Raw genomic sequence first — 27,949 nt, 5'->3', positions numbered from 1 at the left:
GAAATTTAAAAAAAGTTTGCGAATATTTTTTTAATAATATAATGATGAATTAGTTCTGCAAGAGCGCTTTTGGGTGGAGCTGTAAAAACCAAAACACTCCATCCCCACGCACGACGTAATATCAGCGATGTGCTCTGATTGGTTGAGTGTGGCTGTCAATCATTCACGAGGGGCGTATCCAGACAGGAGTTTGTGGCTGAAGGAGTCTCTACTGTACCGAGAGGACAAACAGCTGCTAGCAGGACAATGTCTGCAGTGCCTGATGGGAAGAAACTTGTCCGGAGCCCCAGCGGTCTTCGCATGGTGCCGGAAAACGGCGCCTTTAACAGCCCCTTCTCCCTGGACGAACCTCAGTGGGTCCCGGATAAAGAGGTGAGGCAAGGCGGGGAGGATTTGTTTGACAGCGAGAAGCTATCGGAGCCGCGGACATCAGCGAGAAGCTAGCTAGGATATTAAACAGGGCTATTCCGGTTGAAATTTTCAAAATAAACGCCGTAGTAGTAGTAGTAGTAGTAGTAGTAGTAGTAGTAGTATAGACAGTCCAAATGTCAAAATGATACTTAGCATATGAACATATAAAAAAAAAAGGATGGATCCAGAATCCAGAATTATTCACAGATAGGATAATGAAACAAACAGAATGAACAGAATATCTGTCCTATCTGTGTTTCACCAATTCTGCACTGACTAAATGCTGTGTTAAAAAGGCTTTTAAAACGGTTCTTTTTTAAAAGAGCGGAAGAACATTTTTCATTGGAAAGAAGGTTAAAAAAATACAGGTTGCTTCTTAAATTTGTATGATTGAATTTGTGCTTATTTATTAAATACCGAATGATATTTTATAATGAACATTTCAATATTTTTCTGGCAAAAATAAATCACAAAAACAAACAAAATAAACAAGAACAAAAAAACATCAGCATTTATTTATTTAGGATCCCCATTAGTTGTTACCGTAGTAACAACTATTCTTCCTGGGGTCCACACAAAAGATAAAACAAAACAAGACAATCAACATTACATTAATATTATATTATATTATATTATCAATACAATAAATAAATAGTATATAATTAATAATTCCACATTATCAATAAAATATAGTTCTACTGATACATTCACATTTCCTTCTCAACAAACGTTTGACATAAGTAACCAATGGACACATTCGTACTAAAAACAGAAGATTAATCCACATTCACAGCCTTTGGCATTGGATCAATTGTTATTTTTAACATTGGTATCGGTGCATCCCTTCTTTATATTTTGCTGGGTAGCTTGATTTATGATAATAATACATCATAGTTCATTAGTTGATATTTTCAATTCATAATCTGAATCTGCGAAGTAACTTAAACTAAAATCCATATAGTGAAGTCAAAAGTACATTTGCCTCAAAAATATAGTAAGGTAGAAGTATAAAGTTGCAGAAATTTGAATTACTCGAGTAAAATACAAGTAGCTCAAAAATATTCTTAAGTACAGTAAGTTACCCAAGTAAATGTACTTAATTGCTTTCCACTGCTGACTGTATGTGACTACAACACTACTGGGCGATCTGTGTAGAGCGCTTTTATTTTAAAAGTAAAGCCTCCCAACATCCGGTTTCCTCCGTGCTAACTGTAGCTAACTTGTTGCGGCGCTGGACATCGTAGTTGGCGATGGGATTGGGCGTTGCAGGCGGACACGGCCACCCTGGCAGCTAGCTAACACATAGCCTCTTAGATACCAGCTACGTTAACTGTTACAACTAGCTGTCAGACGCACTTATGATCTATCTTCACCAGAAATGGTTAAAGTGACAAAACAACAAACCGTTTTTTTGTTTGTCATCTAACAGCTAACGTTAGGTCCACACGTAGCTTGCTATTAGCTCTTGTGTCAGTAGCTTTGTGTCTGTTTGTGTCACAGACAGTGCAGTAAAACTACAGGAGGAGGGATGTATGGGAACAGCTGCTCACAGAGACACTTTAACCAGACTGACACTGAACTACAGCCAACAAAGTTAATCATTTATCTTCTGCTGGTTTATGTGCTCAAGATTAATCTGTAAACAGTGTATCAGAGGAATAGGCACGATTATAATGGGGTGTAGTGTGTTAGAATAAGTATTCATGGCCTTTTTAATTGAAGTAACAGTAGCAATACCAACATGTATACCATGTAACAATGCCAACAACAACAGCACTGTGAGTAAAAGTCCCGCATTCACAATATTATTTAGGTAAACAGTCTAATACATGTATTCAAAAAAAGAAGGATGTAAAGCACTTTCTTCTACACCATACTCTCCTTATATATCTGATCTAAAAGTAACGGTTTGTGTATTTAATTCCAAAGTTAAGTTTGTATTGTCCTGCATAGGATATTTGGCTTGCAGCATGTCAAAAACACATCAAAACAAAAGTGTAAAATAAACTGGTTTTGACTTCTCAAATCAAATGTGAATATTTGTCTGTTTTTTTAGTTCTCTTTGATATAAAATTGGTTAGAATAAATAATTAAGTCCTTTTACTGAAGTTAAAGTAACAATACCGACATGGAAAAACACTATATTGCAAGTAAAGGTCCTTTATTCAGAATATTACTTAAATAAAACATGGTTAAAACACTGTAAAGCACTCTCTTCTACATCATACAGCCTTATATTTCAGAAAAGTTAACGTTTGTTTATGTTTCAGTTCAGTTTTTTTATTGTCCTGGATGGGACATTTGGCTCTCAGTATATAAAAAAATGCATCAAAACAGTTAATTTAAAATAGTAATAAAACATTTGTTAACAGTAAGTAAACTATTACGTATGAACATACAGAGCTGCAACAATTATTAACTGATTAGTGAATCAACAGAAAATCAATCTGCAGTTTTTTGGTAATGGATTCCAACTATTTTGTAAAGAAAAGTGCCACAAATTATGGTTTTGACTTCTCAAATGTAAATATATGTTGGCTTTCTTCATTTTCTCTAATAGTAGACTGGATGAATTTGGGTTTGTGGACCGTTTCATTACAATTACCTTACAGCAACAGTACCAACATGTCTGTAAAAGACTGTTTTTGTTGGGCAGGAAAGCTAAAAGAACATGTATTAGAGCCACTGTTGAACTTGAATCTGCCAAGCTCAGCATGTTGTGTAACTTCCTGTTTGTCCTCTTTCCCGTCCTCCAGTGCCCGAGATGTATGCAGTGTGACACCAAGTTCGACTTCATCAGAAGAAAGGTTGGTTTTGTTTCATAAAACACAAACTTTATCTGACTCTTGAACAAAAAACAGACAAAAGTACAAAACCCATGCAGGTAGAAAAGAAGAATTTGGGACTTTGGTTTGTGTCTGTGTTGTGAAACCTGATTTATTTTCCCACTTGGCTTCTGTTCATTTATTTTGGCATGGAGACACCCTGAGGGCTCTGTGTTGACACGTCTTTCCAACGACTACTGACATAATACCACTAGGTCTGTGTCTCTGCTCCAAATGTCTTTGCGTATTTGCTGGAAAATACTTTCTGTTTATAGTAAAATCAGCTCAGTGGATCTCTTGCTAGTATTTTCAAAACTCATCTTCTACTTTTATAACTATGTGTATTTTAAACTAAACTTAAAATAAGAAGGGTAAATGACACAAGGGTTCCTTATTACTCACCTCTCAGTTGTCTTGCGGTTTAACAGTTTCTGTGTTTTTCTACATTTAAAGGTTCTCTAAGCGATGTCACATGTTTTTTTAGGCTACAACATTTTTTGTCACATACAGCAAACATCTCCTCACTATCTGCTAGCTGCCTGTCCCCTGAACACACTGTAAAAAAAAACACGGTCTCTGTAGACAGCCCAGGCTCCACAAACTGCAACAAAAACAAACTGCGCCAACCTGCACCACCAAACATAACAAACAGTGTTCCAGCCAATAACCGACAAGAAGGATTTGGGGGTGGGGGTTGGGGGGTTGGTGCCAAGGGGGCAAGCTTCTCCTCGGACCGCGAACCTCCTATGACGCCATTTTGATGCTACAAAGCGATCACCCCCCGTTAGCATCCCATTGACTGCCATTCATTTTGACGTCACTTTGACAGAGAATAACTTTACATCTGAAGAGTTTAAAGACTCTATTTGTCTATTGTTTATTTCTAAAGAAACACGACAATGTATAAAAGGCTCCATTACCTTGTACCTCACGTTATGGCTCTGTAGCAGACGTTTTTGTAAAAATAGGCTAACAAATGTGTCATAACCACGTGACTTACTGTCGCATAGTAGAGGAATTACTGTATAGTACAGGAGAAGCGCGCAGGCAGTTTCGTCTCACATTAGCTGTTTAAGTGTAATTACTAATGTTAACTATCATTTTAGTGATCAATAATTAGCCTGTGCCTATGTTATCTCCTTACATATACCTATGCTCTCCGTCTCTGCAAGATTGGGAATGATTGAGATTTCTCTTGGCACAGCTACCAGAAGACTTCCAACTTTCAGACACGTTGCTCACGTCACATTTACGTCGTCTCTCTCAGTTGGAGGCTGCGCAGTAACGCTCAGCGCTCACCGGAAAAGTGCTTCTAATATCCTTCACTGGTCTCCGTCCAGAGACACGGGATCTGTTGGTCCATTCTTATATACTGTCTATGGTTAGTGCACAGAAGCACGGAAGGGGACGGGATGAGGAGGAGGGAGGGGCAAGCTAGTCCGTTTTGTTTGACAATACTTCGAACGTCAACAAGAAGTGACGTCACCCAACATCGCTTAGAGCACCTTTAATTTAGCTTTGCATATCCCCTAAATGTAGGCATGTAAATGTGTTGCTCATGATTCACATTGTTTTGGACAAACAGCTGGAAGGGTTTAATGCCCTGTCCCATTTTAAAAAGTGCTGGACTCAACATGGTGTAGCTGGCTGTCCCACCAGATGACCTCAGCATGTCATGATGAGTGTCAGTGAGTCAGACTTTCTGCTCCAGCTTCAGAGGTTTCTGCTTAAATAATCACTTTCTGAGCAAAAGCTCAACACGCTGCAGTTTCTGCTGACAGACTTCCTGTCACTGCATCAGTCAGACTTTAACAGGAACCATGGGATTTATTTTAGTTGTACTGTATGTATAAAGGACCAGTTTATGTGGTCAAACATGTCTGATGGAACCTTCAGTGCCCTCCCTGAGGACACTTGTGTTGATGCAGAAAATAAACGCTGATTAATGCTTTGATTAGTGAAATGAATAACCTCATAATAAGTGATAAGTTAGCACAGGCGCTTCTTTTAAAGGTGCCGTGGGTAGGATTGTGAAGATCCAGGACTTAGCCAAAAAATTTGAACATCAACAACTTCTCAGTCCCTCCCCCCTTTCCGCTAAAGCCCAAAACGGTCTCCTAAGCCCCTCCCCCCCACAAGGGAGAATGAATGAGCAGTGATTGACACGCAGTTAGAACCCCCCCCCCCCCCCCCGGCCCTGATTGGTGCATCTGAACAGGGAGCGGTGGATTTTTTGCAAATCTCACTCCAGGCTGTAGGTGGTGCCAGAGGAGCCGCATTTTATTTTCAATTACCTGCTTCATGTAGTTCTACTGGAACATAGGGTCAGTTTCAGCAAATATGACAGAAAGTTAGTTTTATAAGTCTTACCTACTGTACCTTTTAATATATCACCTACATTATAAAACTGATTTTCCTCTAAATAATGTATTTTCACACACTTGTTTATAGTTTTGTGTTATGTTTAATGCAGTGGTGGAAGAAGTATTCTTTACTTAAATAAGTACTAACCCCACACTGTTAAAATACTTCATTACAAGTAAACGTCCTGCATTCAAAACCTTACTGAAGTATAAGTAATTAAATAGTATCACTAATGTACTTAAAAAGTATCAAAAGTAAAAGTACTAAATGTTCCCTGTCAGTGTTTTCCCCTTGTTGTATTTCTGGAGTCATATTCCTGCTGCATTAATGTCTACAGTATGTTGCATTTTCCTGCTGTAGATGTTTAAGCTTGTGCTCATTTTTAACTCCTTGTATATACTGTTGGCTAGTTTAATCTACAGCAATGCATCATGGTCTATAAGATCATTATATGTTTGTAGCGTTGCTGTCCGGTGAGAACCCCGTATCTTCTCATGGTGTCAGAAAAACAGCCCTGTTTTCTGTTTTGTGACGATGCCTTTTCCAGCTGATCCAAGAGGCTTTTTAAAGACTTTATTTAGCTTAAGAAGGAGGAAAATTTCTAAATACATAAAGGAACATTTCATCCCTCAGTTTATCACAAACATTCAACATCTGGAGATACATGGTTTTCACTGGACAGGAAGGGTTGTAAATAAAGTAAAATACAAGTACCATGCACAATGTATTTGAGTACAGTACTTGAGTAAATGTACTAAGTTACATTCCACCAGTGGTTTAGTGTTGATGTCGGTGAATGTTTTCCTGCAGCATCACTGCCGGCGGTGCGGCCGCTGTTTCTGTGATAAGTGCTGCAGTAAGAAGGTTCCGCTGCCCCGCATGTGTTTCGTGGATCCGGTGCGGCAGTGTGCCGAGTGCAGCCTGGCCTCCCAGAAAGAGATGGAGTTCTACGACAAGCAGCTCAGAGTGCTTCTGGGAGGTGAGAAGTTCAACCTAGAATCCTATTTTTCTAACTGTGCAACACCTTCAGTCAGAGTTTGTGTAGTAAAAATACAGGGTTATAATATTGGGTGCATGTTTATGTGGTTGATGCTGGCCAATTTTTACCTTAAGTTCCTCTTTTCCAAACCTCTGTTAACCCTATCGCAAATAAAAATTTGGAGTGAAACCATAGGCGTAATTTAGGGGGTGGGGGTTACAACCCCCACAATAATCAAAACTGGGCTTTTTCTGAAGTTTGTGTTTCATTTCAATGTTTTTGTCTTCTTTTTCAAGTTTTTTGTTGACAATCGTCGCCTTTTGACATTTTTGTCTCTTTTTTTTTTTAGTTTCTTTTTCAACAATTTTCTTATTTTCAATACATGCATATATGTCCCGGGACCTCCCTAGGTAGTTGGAGATCTAACCCCCCCCCCCCCCCCCCCCCATTGTTAAACCCAAAGTTACGCATTTGAGTGAAACATTTAGTTAGAATAGTTGTGTGCACATCCACAAAACCTATTCTACAACTATTCGAACCTAAGCGTTTCACTCAAATGCGTAATTTTGGGTTGAACATTGTTGGGGGGGGGGGGGGGGGGGCATTTGGGCAGCTGTCAGGAGCTTCAGTGCAGAAATGTTGTCAAACTATCCTCCTGATCTCTGTGCTCAAAAAAGACAATTCCAGGGTGCTTCAAGTTTTGTGCTAATTTTTTTCTTCCCTTTAATGACGACTTTAGATGCTTTTTAAGTAACAAATTTGCATTAGGTGTGCAAATAATGACTACTGTTACCGAATAATCTGGAGATTATTGTCTCAATTAATCCATTCATTGTTTAGTCTAAAAATAGTTGACTATGTTTCCCAGAGTCCAAAATGAAATAATTAACTTGCTTGTTTTATCTGAACAACAGTTTAAAACCCCAAAATATCCAGAAACCGTTTTCTAATTTTAGCTTGAAAAGTGACTGAAACAATGAATCCATCCATCCAAATATTTGCTGGTTAATTTTAAATCGCTTAATTGATTAATCCACTCATCATTTCGGCTTTAATATGCACACTTTTCTACTATTGTTTTGCAGTAGTTAATGGATATTTGGATATGTATTTTCAGTGAAAATGAGAATCTTTAAAGTGCCCATATTATGCTCATTTTCAGGTTCATAACTGTATTTAGATGTTATATCAGAATAGGTTTACATGGTTTAATTTTCAAAAAACACCATATTTTTGTTGTACTGCACATTGCTGCAGCTCCTCTTTTCACCCTGGGTGTTGAGGTCTCTGTTTTAGCTACAGAGTGAGACCTCTCACTTCTGTTCCATTTTTGTTGGGAGTCACACATGCGCAGTACCTAGGTAATGACTACTAGCCAGTCAGAAGCAGAGTATGAGGGCGTGCCCTGACAGTACCTAGGTAAGGACTACTAGCCAGTCAGAAGCAGAGTATGAGGGTGTGCCATGCAAGCAGCTAGGCGAGCATTATAACGCGTGTTACGTGTGGACTACAATAGAGCTGTTTGGAGCAGTTTGTGAACAGTGTTTTCTGTTGGAGATGGTAAGTCCCTTTGGGGTGGACTTTGGGCTTTTTCACTTTGTAAACTTATAACGTGCACAAAAAAGATATATAACACAATAAAGGAAAGGGGAAAAGCCAAAAAGCATAATATGAGCACTTTAAGTCAAAATTAAGATTTTGGAATGTTACAAACTCCAACACAAAACTTGGTTTAGATGCTTTAAGCAATTATTTAATAAATGAGAAACTTTCAACATAATAGCCAGTAACAGAGAGTCAGATAGTGTTGTTGGGGGGGGACATTAAGTCAGACTCAGTGGTGGGTGAAACCGAAGCAGAGAGACAGACACAGAGCTGTAGCCGAGCCAAAGTAGAACACTTTTTAATTCATGAACTTTATCGGTTATCAGGCAAATAAAACACAGATACAGATAATCTGCAAACTGCCAAAAAAAGGACCGATAATCAGTCTATCCCTAGTATGAGTTTGTATGACCTGACACAGGACACACACTGGTACTGGCACTCTATACAGGAAGCGGAAATACTAATACAATTACAACTAATACCCTCCCCCTCCTCGTGCCCTGATAATCCATTGTGTTGTTGTTGAGTCAGTGTGGAGCTATAAATACCCAGCAGCAGCTCTTAATGAAAAATCCATGATTTTCCCCCGGAGCTGCAGGACGCCTTGATGTCAAACCTGCAGCGTGTTGGGGCCTCATGCTTTATTGATGATGGAGTTATCAATAGAGATGACAGAAAACAAAAAGGTCACAAAAGATGAAGATACAGAGCAATAAATCTCTCCGTGACATTGCCATATCAATATCGGTCTATTGATATTCTGGAAACAGTATTTTGTGTTTCAACACCCAGTGATAAAGTTAAAGCTTTAGCAGAGCTAGATAAGGCTTTTTGGTTTGTATCCCATAACTTTTATAGACATATATTTATTTTATTTTATTATCCAAAAAGCCTACCAATCAACTATTAGTTTCGGCCCAAAAACTTTAGAAGTAAATGCTCTAATAAATTATATTTAACAGCTTGGAAGAAACAGTGTTTTTTGAAATTGAATCTGTTTTTCATTGCACAAAAGAAGCTAAACTTCTCAAATATTAAATGTAGAAGGAACAAGAAGCTGTACTATATTTTGGCCTAATAAGATATCGTTTATTGAAATCAGGAAGTATCGGATCAAAGAACAGTAAAGGAGCACAACGAGCAGTTACTGGGATTAATTAAAAATGCTCACCGTCATATTTTTTATTCTGTTTTTTGTTCTTCTCACAAAAGTCAAAAACCTCCAAAGATATCCAGTTTACAAAAATAAAACACATACAACAAATACATATGAGAAGCTATAACCACAGAATATTTGACATTTTCTTCTTCTTTCTTCAGACCAGACACTCAGCTATAGATTGGAGATTGGAGACTTCAGTCTGTGTTTGTGTTCCTGTCTTTCCTGTTCACCACATGTGAACGTGTGTTCTTGTGTCTCCAGGTGGCACCTTCGTCGTCACTTTGGGAACGTCGGAGAAGTCTGAAACCATGACATGTCGCCTCTCCAACAACCACAGGTTAGCTTTTTAAAATGTGGAAAGAAATCATAAAATCCATAAAACCACAGTACATAATGCATAAAACAAAACGCAACAGTGCCTCCTTGCTTATGAACAACAAAAGTACTAACCTGTTCTTGTTGAGTAGTGTAAGTGAAGCACCACGAATAGCCGTGAAGCGCCGTGAATAGCCGTGAAGCGGAGCTATGTCATTTCGGCGCCCATGTTATCCAATCTGCATGCTACTGCGATCGTTTCAGCGTCTTATCTATTTCTTCCGCGAGCGCATGTGTCAAGCCAGGCAGGTAATCACATACAGGAAGGCCACAGTGCAGCCAGATACCAGAAACCAATCCACATCCAAACACACAATGGTCCCACAAGGGCTCACCCACATCCAACGGGTCGAAACACACCCTTCTACGTTTCCCGTGGCGGTGACTTGGACTTTGGGGCAGGCAACACCGCGTTCTGCTAACAGATGCCGGACAAACCGTGCACAATTGCCCAATAACTTAAATTGCAGCTTGTAAAACACCCCCCTTTGAAGGCAGTTTTCAGCATCACACAGACTTCTTGTAGAGATTCCTACTTGGAATCGTTTGAAAAATTACAATTCCAGTGGAATCGTTTAGAGGATTTGGTTTCTAATCCGATCATCGGTTCCAAATTTAACACGCGCAAGTTTTGGTTTCCGTAGCGGCCAGGCACTTGTTGCGTTGCAGCAATAGTGCTCTAGTGTGGCTTTATTTTACATTGAAAAAGCCCGGTAAAACTGCAAACCACCATAAACTTGTGTCTTATTTGTGAAATAAGCATATGACCCGTTTCAACACCACCAGAATGTAGTTCCAAACAAACTTTTGTATAACTCAAAACCTCGGCAAATGAAATCCAGGGGAAGGTGTAATCGGGCTGAATTTGCCCTTTTAACAAACCAACTTTTAGCACATTAAATTTATAATTTTTAATTTTTATTGTGCTGTTTATTTCATTAGTGGTAAATAAATATGGATGGCAGCATCGTTTATCAATTTTTCCCCATCTATCAATTTTGTTTTCTGGTTTATGTTCAGTATTATTAGAATAACACATCGCAAAAAATATCACAGCGTGAATATAGTAACAACAGTAACGTATTACGCCCAGTGCTGCTTTTGGCCAATCACGTTTACAGTGAACATTCAGTTTTTTTGAGTCAACAATATATATATATATATATATATATATATATATATATATATATATATATCTCAACAGATATATCACTTGAAGTATACAATAGGGCTGAACGATTAATCGTTTTCAAATCAAAATAGCGATTTGAAAGACTGTGATTAGCTAATGGTGAAGACTTGGATTAATCGAATGTGAAATATTTGGTCTAATTTCACATTTTGTATTCCTCTTTTCATTATATTTACTGTTTTTTCATAAGATAAATGCTGGAATAATGTTACATATCACAGATTGTCAACAGAAATGTCCTATTTGTTATTACTTTATTTAACATGATCGTAGAAGGTGCAACATGAAGCTAAAAAAAAAAAATCGCAAATGGAATCATAATCGCAATAGACCTCAACTGTCCCGCCCCTTCTCCGAGAGAGCTTAGTTTCCAGAAGTAAGTTTCCCATTCATTTCTCCAATCGATGTCTGGAAAAATGTATGGCTTATACTCCAATTGTCAATGGAGAAATTGTATTGTATTCTTACTTCCGGAACCGACTGTTGAGGTCTATATCTGGCAGAAAAAACACAATTAGATTTTTTTCCACGAATCGTTCGGCCGTAGTAACACAACACATGTAAAAATGTCCTGTTAGACGACATCGGTGTAGGTTATCTGGTTTAGCAGATGGTGACACATCCATTCAAAATCAGTTTCACCGTGTCGTTATTAGTCAAACTGGTTGGATTTGTTAATCCAATTAGTCTTCTTTTCTAAAAAGGTATATGTTCCTGGATGGTGAGAGTCACTTCGAGGTGGAGTTGTCTCGGATCTCCAGCATGCAGATTTTGACAGACGGGTCGAGTCCAGGAGGTAAGACTCTGTTCCAAACACACACGGAAATCATGTGTTCAAATCAGAATGCCTAAGCATGTTTGTGACTATATTGTACAGTTGTACGGCTTGTTATGACAAAGAAAATATACAGTGTATTACTTCTTTTCTATTGCATAAATAACTGTAAATTCCTGTGTCTCCATCGTGTTTTTTCTTTTCTTGAGATGGATCCTCTAACCAACTGAGAGAGTTCTTGATTAACACTTAAACCTGTTTTTTTTCTCCCCAAACTAACATTAACAAACTCTTTGTCCTCTGCTGCCCGCCTCCTCTTCTTCTTCTTCTTGGCTCAGAGAATGACATTCACACTTACACCAGTCTGCTGGACAGTCACTATATCTCTGAAGGTTAGCTTTGGTTCGCTCTGGTGTGGGGTCGCTCTCATCGTCGTCACTCCATTCCTTTTTGTTTCATTTTTTTCCAGATCTGGTTTCTTTTGGGTTTTCATCTTGTGTGCATGAAGCTGCCTGAACATGAAACCAAAGATAGTGTTCTGCTTTGTGTTTTTTACACCTGTCTGAGTCCTGAAAGCATCTTAGTGGAAAATAAATCACCCCACATGTCAAAATGTTATTCCCATAGTGCATTGTTTGGCCAATAACGCTTCCTGCCTCCTGCATGCAGCATGTGTGTGTGTGTGTGTGTGTGTGTGTGTGTGTGTGTGTGTGTGTGTGTGTGTGTGTGTCAAAGCAACGGAAACATTTCAATTCAGATTTCTGAGTCCCGTCTACACCTTCCCATCATTCTTTGGGGCTTCATTTTATTCTAAAGGACTACGTTACTTTGTTTTTCTGTTCTGTTCTCTCGTTGATTTCTAATCCTTCAATTCATTTTAATTTGATTGTTATCCGCCTGGCATCTCTCCGTTGTTGCATCTCTCTGTGCACGCATTCATCATTTTGAAGGGTTTGTTATTGATATTGTTGAGGATGATCTAATGGGGGGGGGGGAGAGTTCCTTGTGAAGGGTTAGCTTGACATTTTTTAGTTTTGGTTTGTTATTTTAATCACTACACATGTAGCTGTAACACCCTTTTCCCTTTTCCTTTGTTTGTCATTCATTTGACAACCTGCAGCTGTTTGGTAATGAGCCAGAAAAAAAGACTCAAAAGTAGACTTTCTTGGTATAGCAGTTCTTTTGACATTGATTTTACAAAGTGTCAAAGCTCTTTCCTAATGGGTTAGTGAGGCGAGGGCTTTGTGCAGAGAAGTAACAGACTTTAAAATGTCAAGATAACTTTCTTCAAAATGTCATCCAGTCTGCGCTGAAGACTTAAATCTTCTTCTTGGCTGCCTGATGGATTTGGGAGACAAGACGAACAAAAGAAATGTTCTTTGACAAATTATTTAGTTCAATCCATCCTGTCTTTTGTGTGTGCGTGTGCGTGTGCGTGTGTGTGTGTGTGTGTAGGAGGGATGTCGCGGGCCAGTGGCATGCTGCTCCACTACAAGCCAATGGGCTGCCAGGACGGCCAGCAGCTACGCATGGAGGCAGCAGATGACAAGAAGGCGGCCTCCTTATGGTTGGCTGCGATGCACAAGGTACTATACACAGCACACTGTCGCTGCACTGCACGTACATGTAGGCTTAATAGTTTAATAAAGTCAAATAGTACTGCTGACTCTGTGTAAAAATACACTCATCACATAATTCATAACTGAAATCACTACCCTTGATTAGATAGTCTTTTTCTCCCATTTGGATTGATCATGCGTGTCGTTTATGGTTCTACCTTTTTGGTTTGTCGTTATTTGCACATCCATGTCAGGTCAGACGACATTTGGAAGATTGGAGTTACAGTGATTAGTCAATTCATTTTTTTAAGTTTCCAGCTTCTCAAATGTGAAGATTTGCTGCTTTTCTCTGTTTTTATATCATAGTTAATCAAAATGTTGGCTTTTAAGCTGTGAGTTGGGCAAAACAAGACATTTTGAACACATCATCTCAGACATCTTTGGGATATTTTGATGGGCATTTTCACTATTTTTAAGAAAATATATTTTTGCAGCCCTACTGCAGTTTTAGATAATACTAGCTGTAAACATGTCAGAAGTTTTTATCCAAAATTCTAATCTCAGTGAAGCTGAGTCGATGACTATGATAACGGAGTCCGTTAAATATGACCCCAGACACACCACTTCATGCCTCACTATTGCATTAATGAGTGCAAACATTTTTTAAGTTGCTACCACTGTCATTAAAAGAGGAAATATTAGCTGTAGAGACTGTTGACTTTTTAAATATGGATGCATTTGCAGCAGTTCAGAAGTAATGCTACAATATGCTAGTGGTTTTTTTGTTAGCATTAGCATGCTGGCACAGTCAGTGTTGCATGGAGATATTAGCATGGCTCAGCTGTACTTAATGCAAAGATATTGGTCTGCCAAGCGTTAACATGTTAGCATGTTATATTAGCATGAAGACTGAAACAAAGGACAATGTAGAGGGGTAACAACATGGCCTTTCCTCTGGCGCCCCCTTCAGACCAAAGTTCACATGTTCACTTTCCTCACTAGTAAGGATCTAAGAATGGAAAAGTTGTTTTTCCATTAATCATTCTATATTTATTCATTTTTTTGATATCACAATTTAGTTTTCTGATGCATAGTGAGCTGGTGTGTGTGTGTGTGTGTGTGTGTGTGTGTGTGTGTGTGTTTTTCTCAGAATAGCATCTGTACAGATTGTGTTTAACATCTGAGTGCAGCTGTTGATCTCTTGTATTCTCACTCTGCATTAACATGTTGTTGTTTTTTATCTCTTTCTTTCCTCTCAGGCGGCCAAACTGCTGTATGAAGCTCGGGACCAGTGACGTGCAGGCAGCCTGCAACGCTGAACACAGCACACACCCAAGTGTTTTTGTACCCGGTATCACCAGGGTTTGGTATCGTTTGGATTTTTATTAACGCCAGTTCAGATTCTGCTTACCCGTCTGATTCCTCATCGGTTCTTGATACCAGTTCTTATCATGGTAATTTCTATAAAAAGAAAACACTTTATTACCTCTATAACCAGTACTTTGTACATCATGTTTACCGCAAATAGGCCGATTGTTCTTCTCATTTTTTTTCTTTGCATTTTCCATCTTTCAGAGTTGTTTAATCCTCTTTGATTTAATACATAAATCAGGGCAAGCACCATTAATGCTTCTGCATAAATATGGAAGAAACGCAGGAAAAGAAGCTTTCCGATACAAGTTAGGATCTGTTGGTTTTGGGAGGCTTCTACTTTTATTTCCTGTTCTGTTTCTCAGATTAGAGAGCTGGACATTGTTTTTGTCTTTGATACTTACAGTTGGACGTTGCCATCATAACACCTATGAAATGTTAACATCACAGCGTTCATAAATAATTTTTTACAACTTCAGAGATGCAGTAAAACTTCAGATAGAGGCACGGTTATTTCGATAACTTTATATGCTGCAGTTAAAAAAATTTTTTTGTGTCATCTGGGATTTTATTTCCTGGAAGAAGTCATAAGACACTTTACAGATCCCTGTAGGGATATTTTTTAATTTTAATTAAAATGTAGCTGACCCTGCTTCCACAGAGGTCAGCTAAACAGCGCCAAGTAGGAACAAATGTCTTTGCTCGAGGGACCTTCAGCAGGATTTTGACTTCGATCTTCCAGATAAAGTCTTGTCTTGGGCAGATTTAAGGACAGTTCCACCTTTAAATCCCTTTAACGCAGATAGAAAAGCAGCTTTGTGTGATGTGTTTTGCATTCATTGCGTTGCAGTTGTTGGTAACTCCATAGACAACAAAGATGTGTGCTTTAGTGGAGTTAGCCATTCACCAGGAGTACAGACCAGAGTGCAGTGGCAGGGCAAGATATGAGCAGGAGTGAAAGACCTTCTGGGAAATGTAGGATTCTGTAACAAACAGAAGCGGGTTATGGAAACTTTTGTGACAGAATATTTCCTGAAATGCAAAGAACATCACAGATTTATCCACAATTTAAACAAAATTGTTGGATTTTTCCTTTAAGAGACAGTCGAGTTTCAGGTGACATGTTTATGTTTCTTCTCTGTAAATGATTATGTTAAAAACTCTTCTCTCTGCTGCAATTATTTACAGATTTAAATCTTTAGGCCTCGACGTCTAAGGAAGCTACGGACTATTCACTGATTTAGTGAAGCATAACCACACAGACATGAATAAATGCTTTAACTGTAGTTTCATGTATTGAAGTTTTGTATGAGCTATTTTGTTAAATATTCCTACTTTAACACGAGGTGTGTGCGTACTTACATCATTTTTAAAGCTGAAGTATGACTATAGGTTTTGTAACACTTGTTATCTGTAATTCCTTTTGCTCTTAGTCTAAACAGTCTGTTTCTTCTTTGTTATCGTCGTCCAAAGACACAACAAGGATGTAAAATGACCACCTTAAATCAACCAAATGCTGTTCAGTTGGTGGGTTTGTCGGTTTGGTAGTTTGTTGTGCTTTCGTGGACCTATTAAAAAGAGAAACTGGAAAGTGTTGAGGGAATTTAAGCCAGTGCAAGAAAAAATTATCTTGGCCTGAATTGTAAACAGTGTTTTGACAAAAAAGTCTTAACTCAGCAGCCTCTTAATAGCTTTTTTTCAGGCTGAGTATAGTATATCGAATTGCCAGACCTATCTCCACAGCGCTGTGTCAGCATGGTCTGGCTACACCACCTGTCTATTCTGGGATAGGGGAAAAACGCTCTGGCTTGTTTGTGATTGGTTTAAAGAAATACAAACGTCCTGGGCAGCACTAAGACCCTAGTTTCGCATTGACAGACCTTCCTCCACAGCGCTGTAGAGGAGGGTCTGGCTAGTCCACACAGCATTCTGGGATGGGAGAAAAATGTGCTCCGGTTTGATGGCATTTCTTTAAACCAATCACAACCGCCTTGGGCGGCGCTAAGCGCCAAACAGAGCCCCGGTGCCTCTGCAAAATAGCCTCTGGAAGGAACTAGTTTTGGTGGAACGTGTACGTTCAAAAGTTGTTTTAGTCGTGCAACAGAAAACTCAGATTGGACAGATAGTCTAGCTAGCTGTCTGGATTTACCCTGCAGTGATCTGAGGAGCAGTTAACCATAGTCCTCAGAAATCCACCGGAGTTTAGAATATCAACACAAAGAAAGCGGAAGGTACTGGCTGAAAAGAGTGAAATCGGACGGAATTTCCTGCGGCAACGGAGCAATCCCGGAAGTGGAACGTCGGGGACATAGACTACTAAGACCCTTATACAGCGACAGTGCCCTTGCAAAATAGATAGTGGAAGTGAAGGGACATCACATGCCCGATTTCCAGCTTCATTCCAGCATCTGTACATCTGTTGAGCCAGAATAGGCGGCCTAAGACCGTGAGATGTGAATGAAAGCTCCAGAAAAAGCTAATAAGTAGACCTTGATAGGACTCTTTTGTCAAAACAACCCTGCGTGACCTTAAACCACACACATTATAAATGCATTTCAGATGCTAACACTATGTGCTATATAAAACTAGGATTACCAAGTAGCATCAGCTAAATGATAATTAGCATTTTTTTTTTTTTTTTTAAATCTCGCTGGCATCCGTGTCTTCCCTTTTTTTTTCTCTAAGCTTGAAGAAACAACTAGTGGTTTAATGGAGCACAGAACTGGGTTTGTTGGCTTTTTTACCTTTTAGTGTCATTGACACCCAATGAAAACAACATTCTCCACCTCCACTTTGTAACATAGTTTATTTTTCTACGCTGCTCACCTAAGAATTAAAAGCACTAGTTGTCGTTTGGTTCAAGTGTTTTTCAGAACGGAGACGGAGGAAAGATTTGTAAAGGGTTTTTTTTGTAAAAAGATGTCTGTGTGGTCGCTCTTGATGTTGTGTCTGAGGCATAACTGTACATTCACAATTAAGTTCTTCCTCTATAGAGCTGTTTGTTATGAAGATGGATGTGAGGCCTGCACAGTTAGGAAACACAATGGTCATATGTGGTCTGTTTTTACGCTACTGTACTGTTTATCTACCACTAATAAGATGCATAACCTCTTCCGGTGAGGTCTTAACATCAAAATCAGACTAGAGAGTTTTGTTCAATTGAAATTGGTAAATTGGACATTTTGCATCACAGTACTATGCTGCCAAAATGCACCACCCTAACAAGTTTGATTAAAAATACAAAAGATTATAATGAATTTCTGCAATTTAATTAAAAATAATTAAATTGCTTACTTCCATTTGAAGCTGCCAGCTTTATTTCTCATGATTACCGTTATGCAAACATATGTAGCTGTTTATTATATTCCCTGTGCAGCCCTCTCAGACTTGTCCTCAGTAGAGTTGTTTTGTTATAAGTCATCACTCAGCCAGTGTTTGTACCTGCACTTTAAAGCCCACTCTGATTACAGTCCGCTTTATCCCAGCGCTGAAAACACTTCTACACCCTTTGTTGGATTATTCTGTTGAGAATAAAATCAAGTGTTTATACAGTTGTGGTGTCAATTGTTTTTACTTGATCAGTGAAGGAAAACGGCCCTGTGGCTGTTATGTTATATAATTACATTATTTTTACTGATGCATTAATGTGAAAGCAGCATATTACTGTTGTAGTTAGTTGTGTGATTAGTTCATGTGAGGAAAAAAATAATTTGCAGAAGGAGACTAGTGTGAGCCACTGACTTGTAAAGTATGCAAAAACGATGAATTATTGATATTTCAGAATGTGGGAGCTCTGGGTTAATGGGAAGGAACAAGGAAGTGACGTCGCAATGTTGTGACTATACTGTAAAATTAATAATATTAACAGTCTATGGTTGTGACTGTATCAGGTTGAAGAGTTTTTTTTTTATTCAAGCTTTATTGAAAGACGTGGAAGGTTCACAGACAGTATATAAACGGGAAGGTTGAAGAGTTTGGAGGGTTGGCCCCATGGTTGGCCCCATGGTTGGCCCCATGGCCCTTGAAAGAAAATTTACGAATCCTACCAAAGCCGGTCTACGGTCTACTTTCCCTTATTAGAAATGATTTGATCCTACCAAAGAATTTCTAATAAGCTAGTCCGTAGACCGGCTTTGATCCTACTATGGCCACGCCAAGACCCACCCTACGAAGCAGCTCGATTGGTTGGGGTTAGGCATTTGACCTCGAGTTTAAGGTTAGGATAACCGATTGGTCAGAGGATAGGACCTGTACAAATGGGGTTACGTTACCTTGCGTAAGCATGGACGACTGGCCAATAAATGCTATTGAAGGGCGGGTCTTGGTGTGGGATTCGTAAATTCGCGCCTTGCTTTCTCCTCGTTCAGCACCTGTGACGCAGGATTTTGTTTACCATCTAAAGGTATTGTAACTACATCTTTTCTATCTTTAGTAATGTGTAGCCTACTATATTAATCGTATAGCCTATTCAAATATTTCATTCAGTTTGAAAAACTAAAATGAAAACGGTTCAGAAGTTTGTTTGTCGACTCACATCGGGCAGTGACAGCGTCAACTAAATAGAATAGACGTGACTGTGATCATTTGTTTCTATTTTCTTAATTTACGGTATTTTACGGTATAAGGCTATAACTCGTTAATAAAAGTAATGACTAATGCGCTTAAAATAGCAGCACATTCTTCCATTTGAGAAGCTGCAGATGTTGAAGGTGACTTGATGTTGGATCAAAAGATGGGCTCAGCAGGTTTTAAACCTAATGGCGTTTATTGCATTGACCCATGAACTGAAACATGTAACCGATAAGCAAATACAATTAACAGCAACATATAGGGCACACACACACACACACACACACGGTCTATAAGACAAAAGACAAAAAAAAAACAGGATTGATGGATTGAACTAAATCAGTGTTCTCAACCGGTGGGGCCCGCCCCCCTGGGGGGGCGCGGACACTCTCCTGAGGGGGGGGGGGGGGGCGCGAGTAGGCTACAGGATGGGAGGGAAAAAAAAATCAGAAAAAATAAAATAAAAATCACATAATGTAATGTAACTACACGTCGCACGGTCGTGGCTGGGTAGCGTTGCATTTCCTCCCCGACTCATTTCCTGGTTCTCCTTCTCCATAAACAACATGAACTCAAGGAGATAATTAACTTCTCCTGCTCCAGATTTCCCACCGTGGTCAGAAAGAACAGAGGAGACACTTTGTTTCTCTCACTATGACTCTAGAGTCGGTACTCGCTCTAAAGCTAAACGCCGTCACTCTCTCACTTCTCCCTCTACCACACACACACACACACGCACACACACACACATGCCGGCTCACGCACACACCAGTGCACAAGTATAAACATCAGGCCACTTACGTAGGCTACGGAGAAAGCTCTGTGTGGAGCCTCCGCACAACTGTAAAACAAGTCATCCTCCTGGCGACTTTTTTTTGTCAAAAGTGACTAGCGACAAATCTAGCGACTTTTACTGGTGTTATTGGAGACTTTTGTGGTGTTTGGAGACTCGAAAACACGTATCACTCTGCAGTTATGTGCTCAACGAGCAGCTGGTGCTGCCGTGAGCCCCTCCCCCGTCCAAAAGCCCTCACAGGCAGTGTAGCCAACTTAGCGACTTTGTCGCTAGATTTAGCGACTTTTCAGACCCCCTTAGCAACTTTTTTTCAAAAAAGCGACTAGCGACAAATCTATTAGTATTGTCCAGCGAGCACGCGAGGTATTTCTCTCCTGTAGCCTCCTTCTGTTCTGTGACAGAGGAGCAGCCTCTCCCCTCTCTCCTCATGTGTAGCAGCACTGCGCACAGTGTGCAGGTAGTTAGAAAGGGAGGGGGGGACAGGGTGTGCGGGTGCTGGTGTAGGTAGGAGAGACAGCAGGACGCGACGGGAGAAAGACTCCGCTGAGCTGGCCTGGCCCTGGGCAAGCCAGCCTTCTTTGAGAATTCTTTATCGATCTTTTTTCCTCCCTTTGTAGAATAACATTTTTTTACTTCAAAGATAGGCTACCTAAGTAATAATTATAAGGTAAAATAAATTCATGTATTGAATTTGTGATTATTTGGCTAAAGAGTTCTATTTCTTTTTATCTACCTTGCTGACAAAACCACTAAGCTTTATACAAATGATTGCGTAATGACGTCAAAAATATGCAAATGAGCGTATGACGTCATCTAGCGACTTTTAGCGACTTTCATTGGAAAAGAGTTGGCAACACTGCTCACAGGCGGTCAGTCTCTCAGTAGCCTCGCGCAGCAGTCCCAGCCTGCAGAGAGGAGACACACACCATTCCGCGTCCAGGCTGCACACACGCACACATCGTTACATCATAGCCTCAACTTATTGAAAACACAACTAATCCACATCCAAATTATTTCAAAACCAAACAAAAATAGAGAGATTTTTAGTGAGGACCAACAAGGCAACCGACGCACCACCAGCTGCAAAAAAGCTTTGAAGGTACATTGAAGCATACCTGGCTCAGGTCTCACATTAACATCGCCTACCTGCAAGCTTCTGTAAAAAATGCAGATGATATGCCTACTGTTAGGCCTAGTAATAATAACAGTAATAAAGCATGAATTCATATCAGAGGTCTGGTGCCAATTCCCAATTATAGCAATAGCCTAATGATAATAGGCCTACTACTACTCATAATAATAATAATGCCTGCAAGCTCACATTAGAAGTCTGGTGCTACTGCCAATTATAACAATAGCCTAGTAATGATAATAGGCCTACCTACCGCTACTGATGACAATAATAATAATAATAATAATAATAATAGTGTGGGCCTAAAAATAATAGCCTAGCCTAGGGCTATCTATCTATCTATGCAAGGTGGTGTAGTGGGGGTGGCGCCGGGAAGGGGGGGCCCAACTGCAATGAACCAGCTTTGGGGGGGCCCAGCTTGCAAAAGGTTGAGAACCCCTGAACTAAATAAGCCTATGTGTTGTGGTTGAAACCGCTGCACTGCAAAAGATGGAAGCGTAAAGAAAATCACACTGTGAAAAACAGTTCAGGCGAACACAATCCTGATTGTTTTCGAGCAATTGTCCTGAACCTTTCTGTATGCTCTGTGACACAGTGTCAGTGCACGACCAGAGCACTGCGATTGCATCCATTTGTACACCAACTTCTGTTTGCCATGCAGGTGCAGGTGTAATCTTGCAATGAGTCATAGTGAGGAGACAGGGGACGGGGTCCATTCTTCTGAAACCCCTCTGCACGGGGAACAAGACAGCCAGACCGAAGCTCAGAGGTGAGATGAGGATCTCTAACTGAGTTCTCCATTGGTCACTCCAGAGTCAGAACTCAGCATCTTTATTCAAACGTGTGTGTGTGTGTGTGTGTGTGTGTGTGTGTGTGTGTGTGTGTGTTTTGTGTTACAGCTTAGAGCAGCAGAGACCAGACTGTCCAGGACTCAGTATGCCTGTGGAGAAAGACAGTTCAGAGTAAGTCGTTATTATGATACTTTACTGCTACTATTGCAATGTGACCTACTGTATGTGTAATTTCATTGAATGTGCATTCACACTGACAGACACTAAAGTCAGTACAATCAACTTCTTTATCTTTTCTTAGAGGGAAGCCACTTTATAAAAGACGTTCTTCCATTATAGAGCTGTTTGTTATGAGGATACAAGTGAGGGCTGCACAGATGGGAACAAAGATCATCATATCTGCGTGCTCAACACTCTGATTCAATTTAAACTGGTACCCTTGTGGTTTGTCTCTCTCTGTCTAGTAACGGCAGCAGTGAATCTAGTGTGCCCAAGAGTCATATGCCACAAGGTGACATCAATAATCGCACAAAACGACGCTCCTCACGCAAGAGGTAGCCGAAGCTTTTATTAACATCATTCATGTGGCTACCTGTTCTAATCTGATCTAATCTCCCACCCTGGTGGTCTTTCTCTCTTGTCTAATAGGAGAAGTACAGAAAGCAAAGATCCCTCAACATCCAGGACACCTGGCAAGCCTTTAAATTCAAGAAATCGCAACCTTGATTTTAAAGAGAGAGTGTCGCCTATCAGGTATACTTTTATTAACATTAAAATATAAACGCATTCAATGACATTTTACACGCACCCGTGTGTGCATGCGCGCACACACACACACACACACACACACACACACACACACACACACACACACACTCGACAATGGCAGTAATTATAAACTCTTTACACCTACTGCTACACCTAAGTCTAGACTTACATTCATTTCCTGGAGACCATAACCACTACTTGCCTAAACCTAACCTTTACCACTTACCCAAAAAGCAGCGTTTTACATCATATTTGCTGAAATGGTCACAATATCCTGATAGTAGTACATGGGGCCGATAATTTGTTAAGTTTCCAACGCACAACACAACCACCAATCAGAGCTCAGGAGTCTTTAAAGCAGTGTCAATATCTGCTTTTCAACTGCGATCAAACAGTAAAACTAGGCAGCGCTGATCAAATATGAATCAAGATTCTGTTACCTCATTGCCTTTTTGCCTCAAATGTTTTCAGAAAGATATTTTAGTTTAGCTGTAAAATGAGAAAGTTTGTGACCCGGCCGACATGTTGAAAATATTCGAGCCAAAACCAAGCATTGTTCATCAGCCGACCGGCTGAAACAAACTTTCCCATGTCACATGCTTCGGTGAACCATCCATCCACCATGACCTCATTGCTACTTTGAGTCTTGCATCATTTGCCGCAGGGGGGGGGGACACTCAAAAAAACGTAGTGGGCCTGCAGCAAAAAGTTGAGACCGACTCAACTTTTGGAGAAACGCAACCCCACGTCAGGCTGTGGTGGCCAATCATGTAACCAGAGATCAGACTTGTTGGTGTGTTTTGAGCTATGGTTTGAAGCGGTGTGAGAATCCCGTACAGGAAACAGGAAACTTCACTGCCTCTATCGCTGCCACAAGAAAGTTTTAAAATGAGGGTACAAAACGAAAGACAAGCACTGAACTGCCCAGGAGTTTGTGTACCAGCTGAATGTTTCAACAAAGCACTCGCTATGTCTCGCCAAGGGGGTAAGCTAGCGCCCACAAAGCGTAGCTCCTATGGCGCCATTTTGATGCTACCTAGCACTCACCCGCCGTTAGCATCCCATTGACTGCCATTCATTTTGGCACCACGTTGACAGTGAATAACTTTACATCTGAAGCGTTTAAAGACTCTATTTGTCCATTGTTTATTTCTAAAGAAACACGACAATGTATAAAAGGCTCCATTACCTTGTATCTCATGTTATGGCTCCGTAGTAGACGTTTTTCTAAAAAGAGGCTAACGATTGTGTCATAACCACGCGACTTTCTGTCAGTTTATTAAAAAGATAGTTTAGAAAGACAGTAGCTCCCAAGACGGCGGCCGCCTGTATACGAGAACGCGACTGTCTTTATAATCTATCTTTTTAATAAACTGTCTGTACACTTACAAAGGTCTCAATGCTTCGGTTAACATTTAGGGGCCCTCATTATGCTACCGTTGAAGTGTGGTGATATTTTGAGCCTTTTTAGTATAATAAGTGATTTGTTTTTACTTTCCCTGACCCTGAATACTAGCGTTGTAAGCTAATCAGCGGTCGATTAAAAAACGATTCTCAGTATGTAAATGTAGTTACTTTTCCCATGTGATTGCAATGGACATACAATAAAAAAAAAATGTAATTATTTTTTTTTTATTATTATTATTTTATTTAAAAATATGAATCGATTTTTGGAATTCTATGAATTGATTTTGAATCAGTAGAGCTTGACCCCCCCCTACTGAACTCTGATGTCTACTTTGTAGTTCCTGTGTTTCCAGCCGTTTTTGTGGCTGGATGTCTTATGATCTGGTGGTCTTTCTATCTTTTCTACTAGGACGAGTACACAATGTGGAGAGTCCTCTGACTCTGGTGCGTCCTTCAAGAGTGATATGTCAAAAGACGACATCATTAATTTCAAAGAAAGACGATCCTCTCTCAGGTAAGCTTTTATTAGCATTAAAATCTAACTGCATTCTTTGATATTTTGCACACACAAAAGTCTGATTATGTACAGTAAGCCATTAGGATGTTACTTTATCATTTGATTATTTAATTTGTATGTATGTACATATAATGTGCTGCTATAATAATAATAATAATAATAATAATAATAATTCATGTTAAAGTAAGAAGTAAAGGGAAACGACTTTAAAAAGAGGAGAGATATCATTCAGTGGGAACAGAATCAACTTTTACTGAACTTCTCTGAGTCCTACTTAGTTTGTGTATCTATTCCAGCAGTTGTTGTGTCTGGATGATCTAATTCCCCCCCCCCCCACCCTGGTGGTCTTTCTTTCTGGTCTATTAGAGCCCGTCTGAAATGCACAGCTTCCACTGGATCCAGCAGTAATCATTCACAAGGTCGCATCAATGCAAAAGAAAGACATTCCACTCTTCAAAAAAGGTATAACGTTTTACAAACATTGAAATGTTACTGCACCATGAGCATTTTGTACACACCTATAGAGAGAGGGACATGATAATTATGAGGATCTGTGAGTCATGCTCTTCTCTTTTATCTCTACTAGCCCAATGACCAGTGGGGGAAAAAGGTCAAGTTGGACACTGCGGTAAATTTTCTCAACCTGTTAAATCTTTTTATAGTGCATCTGTTGCATGTGTGAAGGTGAATATTTCATATGATGTTTCCTACACCCTCAGGGGTTAGCAGTGCATTATACCATGGTCTGGGTGAATACTCGATTCTGATTGGCTGCTACTAAAGAAGTTCCGGTGAAACTGACTGTTTACCAATGTGAATTAATGTGCTACATTAAAAGAAAAAGAAACCTTTAAAAAAATGTTACTGGCAAGTGACCCTTACACATGATTTTTTTTAATTTTTTTTTATTAGCTGCTCTGATTAGTGATTTGGCAAGCGAGCTTAAAGGAGAATTCCGGTCGATTTCAACACGTAGCTCTGTTGTTTGTAAATTTGGAGTGCTGTCAGTAGCGAGAAAAACGAAAACAATTGGTGCTGCCTACACCGTGTTATCCTCCTGCTACAGTTTGCACCCAGGAGGCTGAAACAGGGCAAGTTTTAAACGTGCTTTTAGCCTCTTAACATGTTCAAAATGTCATTACAAGTGCCTACCCATATGAAGTGATTCCTTCCGAGTGAACACAGTGAATATGGCTGCAGTAGATGTGAAAGAAATGCATAAAAGTTTTGCTAATTCAGCTCTGTTTAGTTCCGGTGTTGAGACGGCAAGACTTAGGGACCGTCCACAAACTACAACACCGAAAAGAGATACAACAAAAATATTTATTAATGTAATTATTAAATAAGGTAGTGTCTCCAAACTTACCTCAATTATAACTTGTATGCTAGTTGTACTACAGCACTTACTTTAAAAAATAATAAGCATATACCTATTTTTTTTTTAAAATATGTTTGTATCTCTTTTCGGTATTGTAGTTTGTAGATGGTCCCTAAGCACTCGTCTTGCCGTCTCGCTACTGACAGCACTCCAAATTTACAAACAACAGAGCTATGGAAGAGCTAGAGGACTGTCATTTTAAATCATGCATCAGTTCATGCCAACTCTAGAAGCAGAGTTAAAGTACTGTATGTTACATGGAAAGCTTGTATGTTATGGGTCAGTAATGGATACTAGGGCTGGACGATTTTGGCTAAAATCATAATCACGATTAATCGAACAAGTTACCTCGATTACGATTATTGAACGATTATTTTAATTTTTTTTTCTTTTCTTATACTGTAAATATGTTCACGGTTATTTTTTTCTAATGAAAGAGTGCATAATCCTATCTCTGTGATTCTAAAATATGGAAACAACACACAGATAGCAATTAATGCTTATTTATTAAATATTTCAAACACTGAACTGAAATCTACAACAGTAGATTTTACTATCTATATATATATAACGGGAACCTGTGGTTAACTGTCTTTTCGGAGTTAAACTCCACAAGCGTGTCCTGCGGCTCGCCAGCCGTCACACACACACACACACACACACAGTCTCACGCACACACACACACACACACGTCCACAGCGCAGCAGGCAGAGGCGGGGTCTGTTCCGAGTATAATAAAGCCCCGTCTGTGTTGAGCAAAACATTACAGGAATTACTACGAGAATGGACGTGCATTTAATATAGGAAAAGTGCACAAGTATTAGCATCATTTGTTGTTGTTGTATGTGGCGCTAAGGTCTAGTGACGACGCTATAAAGACCGTTGCCGTGCTTGCGTCGCTCCCTTACCCCTCCTACCAGTCCCTATGGCCACTTGGCCAGTGGGAATGCAAACGGGAAAAAAGATTTTGGGGGAGAGTAGTTCTTAGAACTGCTTAGAAGTGACTTTTCCTCTAAAAAGTACAAGTACTATCCGATCGGAAAGCACCTATGGTCGCAGACTGGACAGGGCGGAGTCACGTGACTACACACGCGTAATATGTTTTAAGGGGAAAGTACATTAACCCACAATGGGCGGCCGCGGAAATATTAATAGGATTAAAAGACCGAAATAACCGACTTGGTAAAATTACGTCGGTTATAGGCTCTGAATTTCGGTTACGATTATTTTTCGATTAATCATCCAGCCCTAATGGATACATTCAGAAACTAGGTTAAATCATTAAAACTATTGACCATAATATAACAAATATAAAAGAAAATTGTTATTTTTGTATTTTTTTTCCCAGACATTTACTCCTTGTTATTTTATATACTTTATTGCCAATATATATTATCTTGATATAAAATCACATATGCCATGATATGACATGTATATCTATATTGCCCACCCACACTTGCAGCTCAAATCTTAGTACCATAGTACTTAAATCATGTCATGTGTTTCTATCAGGAAAAGGCCCAGGAAGTTTGTTGTCTGAGGTTGGATGGAAACATCGTTGAGGCACCTGCCAGTATTCCTTTCTTCTGATCAGGCATCATCGTGGCTGCTTCCACTCATCATAATCCTGTTTAGCATTCTTGAGGAAAGTTCTCTTTAAACTACAACAATTCAATCAATTTAAACACCAATAATGATTTCTATATCTATGTAATGAGTTTGTTGTAACTTGCTATTCATCAAGTTTGGCAGACAATTTGTATTAATAGTTGAATAAGTGAAGATAATTAGTATTTGTAATAGAATCTAATGCTTCGGGGGTCTATGTCAATGTAACGTGCATTAATAAGGAAAGTATCTGAAGCCTAAAATAAAAGGAGCTGGTGGGACTGAAAAAAGAGACTTGCGACTGACTGCTCTCGAGGACCTTTTTGGGCTTCATGAGCTCAGTCAATAAGGCATTCTTCTCT

The 27,949-nt window shown here is 39.6% G+C and overlaps 2 protein-coding genes and 1 long non-coding RNA gene across 7 annotated transcripts; 2 read left to right on the top strand and 1 right to left on the bottom strand.

Annotated features, from left to right (window-relative positions):
- The first annotated feature begins 153 nt into the window (after window positions 1-153).
- zfyve21 (zinc finger, FYVE domain containing 21) lies at window positions 154-15,907 on the top strand. 2 transcript variants are annotated; one of them, XM_031280503.2, is made up of 8 exons: window positions 154-372; window positions 3,168-3,218; window positions 6,411-6,579; window positions 9,611-9,686; window positions 11,621-11,712; window positions 12,030-12,083; window positions 13,147-13,277; window positions 14,510-15,907. In XM_031280503.2, exons 1-8 carry the CDS (start codon window positions 247-249, stop codon window positions 14,543-14,545), a joined length of 735 nt encoding a protein of 244 aa, XP_031136363.1. In that variant the 5' UTR covers window positions 154-246; the 3' UTR covers window positions 14,546-15,907. The 2 variants fall into 2 exon arrangements, with proteins under 2 accessions (XP_031136363.1, XP_031136364.1); XM_031280504.2 differs by lacking the exon at window positions 12,030-12,083.
- Window positions 11,859-23,326, bottom strand: LOC116036835. Its single transcript, XR_004101733.1, has 3 exons — window positions 23,316-23,326; window positions 22,876-22,879; window positions 11,859-11,994 (listed from the first exon to the last, which is right to left on the bottom strand). It is a non-coding gene; the product is annotated as an uncharacterized LOC116036835 (long non-coding RNA).
- LOC116036833 lies at window positions 18,959-27,949 on the top strand. Of its 4 annotated transcripts, none has more exons than XM_031280501.2 (10): window positions 18,959-19,023; window positions 21,786-21,887; window positions 22,018-22,074; window positions 22,374-22,463; window positions 22,558-22,662; window positions 24,494-24,598; window positions 24,968-25,063; window positions 25,188-25,229; window positions 27,492-27,563; window positions 27,879-27,949. In XM_031280501.2, exons 2-9 carry the CDS (start codon window positions 21,799-21,801, stop codon window positions 27,517-27,519), a joined length of 612 nt encoding a protein of 203 aa, XP_031136361.1. In that variant the 5' UTR covers window positions 18,959-19,023; window positions 21,786-21,798; the 3' UTR covers window positions 27,520-27,563; window positions 27,879-27,949. The 4 variants fall into 4 exon arrangements, with proteins under 4 accessions (XP_031136361.1, XP_031136359.1, XP_035850586.1 ...); XM_031280499.2 differs by having other exon boundaries at window positions 22,018-22,080; XM_035994693.1 differs by lacking the exon at window positions 22,018-22,074.

This window comes from Sander lucioperca, chromosome 18 (assembly GCF_008315115.2).
Source record: "Sander lucioperca isolate FBNREF2018 chromosome 18, SLUC_FBN_1.2, whole genome shotgun sequence".
Lineage (NCBI taxonomy): Eukaryota > Metazoa > Chordata > Actinopteri > Perciformes > Percidae > Sander > Sander lucioperca.
This window is presented reverse-complemented; position numbering and strand designations above follow the sequence as displayed.

Coding starts and splice junctions, on each gene's coding strand:
- zfyve21 (XM_031280503.2), top strand. CDS start 247: ATGTCTGCAGTGCCTGATGGGAAGAAACTTGTCCGGAGCCCCAGCGGT. Junction 3,219..6,410: donor TCGACTTCATCAGAAGAAAG/GTTGGTTTTGTT, acceptor GTTTTCCTGCAG/CATCACTGCCGGCGGTGCGG. Junction 12,084..13,146: donor CAGTCACTATATCTCTGAAG/GTTAGCTTTGGT, acceptor GTGTGTGTGTAG/GAGGGATGTCGCGGGCCAGT.
- LOC116036833 (XM_031280499.2), top strand. CDS start 21,799: ATGAGTCATAGTGAGGAGACAGGGGACGGGGTCCATTCTTCTGAAACC. Junction 22,081..22,373: donor GTGGAGAAAGACAGTTCAGA/GTAAGTCGTTAT, acceptor CTCTCTGTCTAG/TAACGGCAGCAGTGAATCTA. Junction 22,464..22,557: donor CGACGCTCCTCACGCAAGAG/GTAGCCGAAGCT, acceptor CTTGTCTAATAG/GAGAAGTACAGAAAGCAAAG.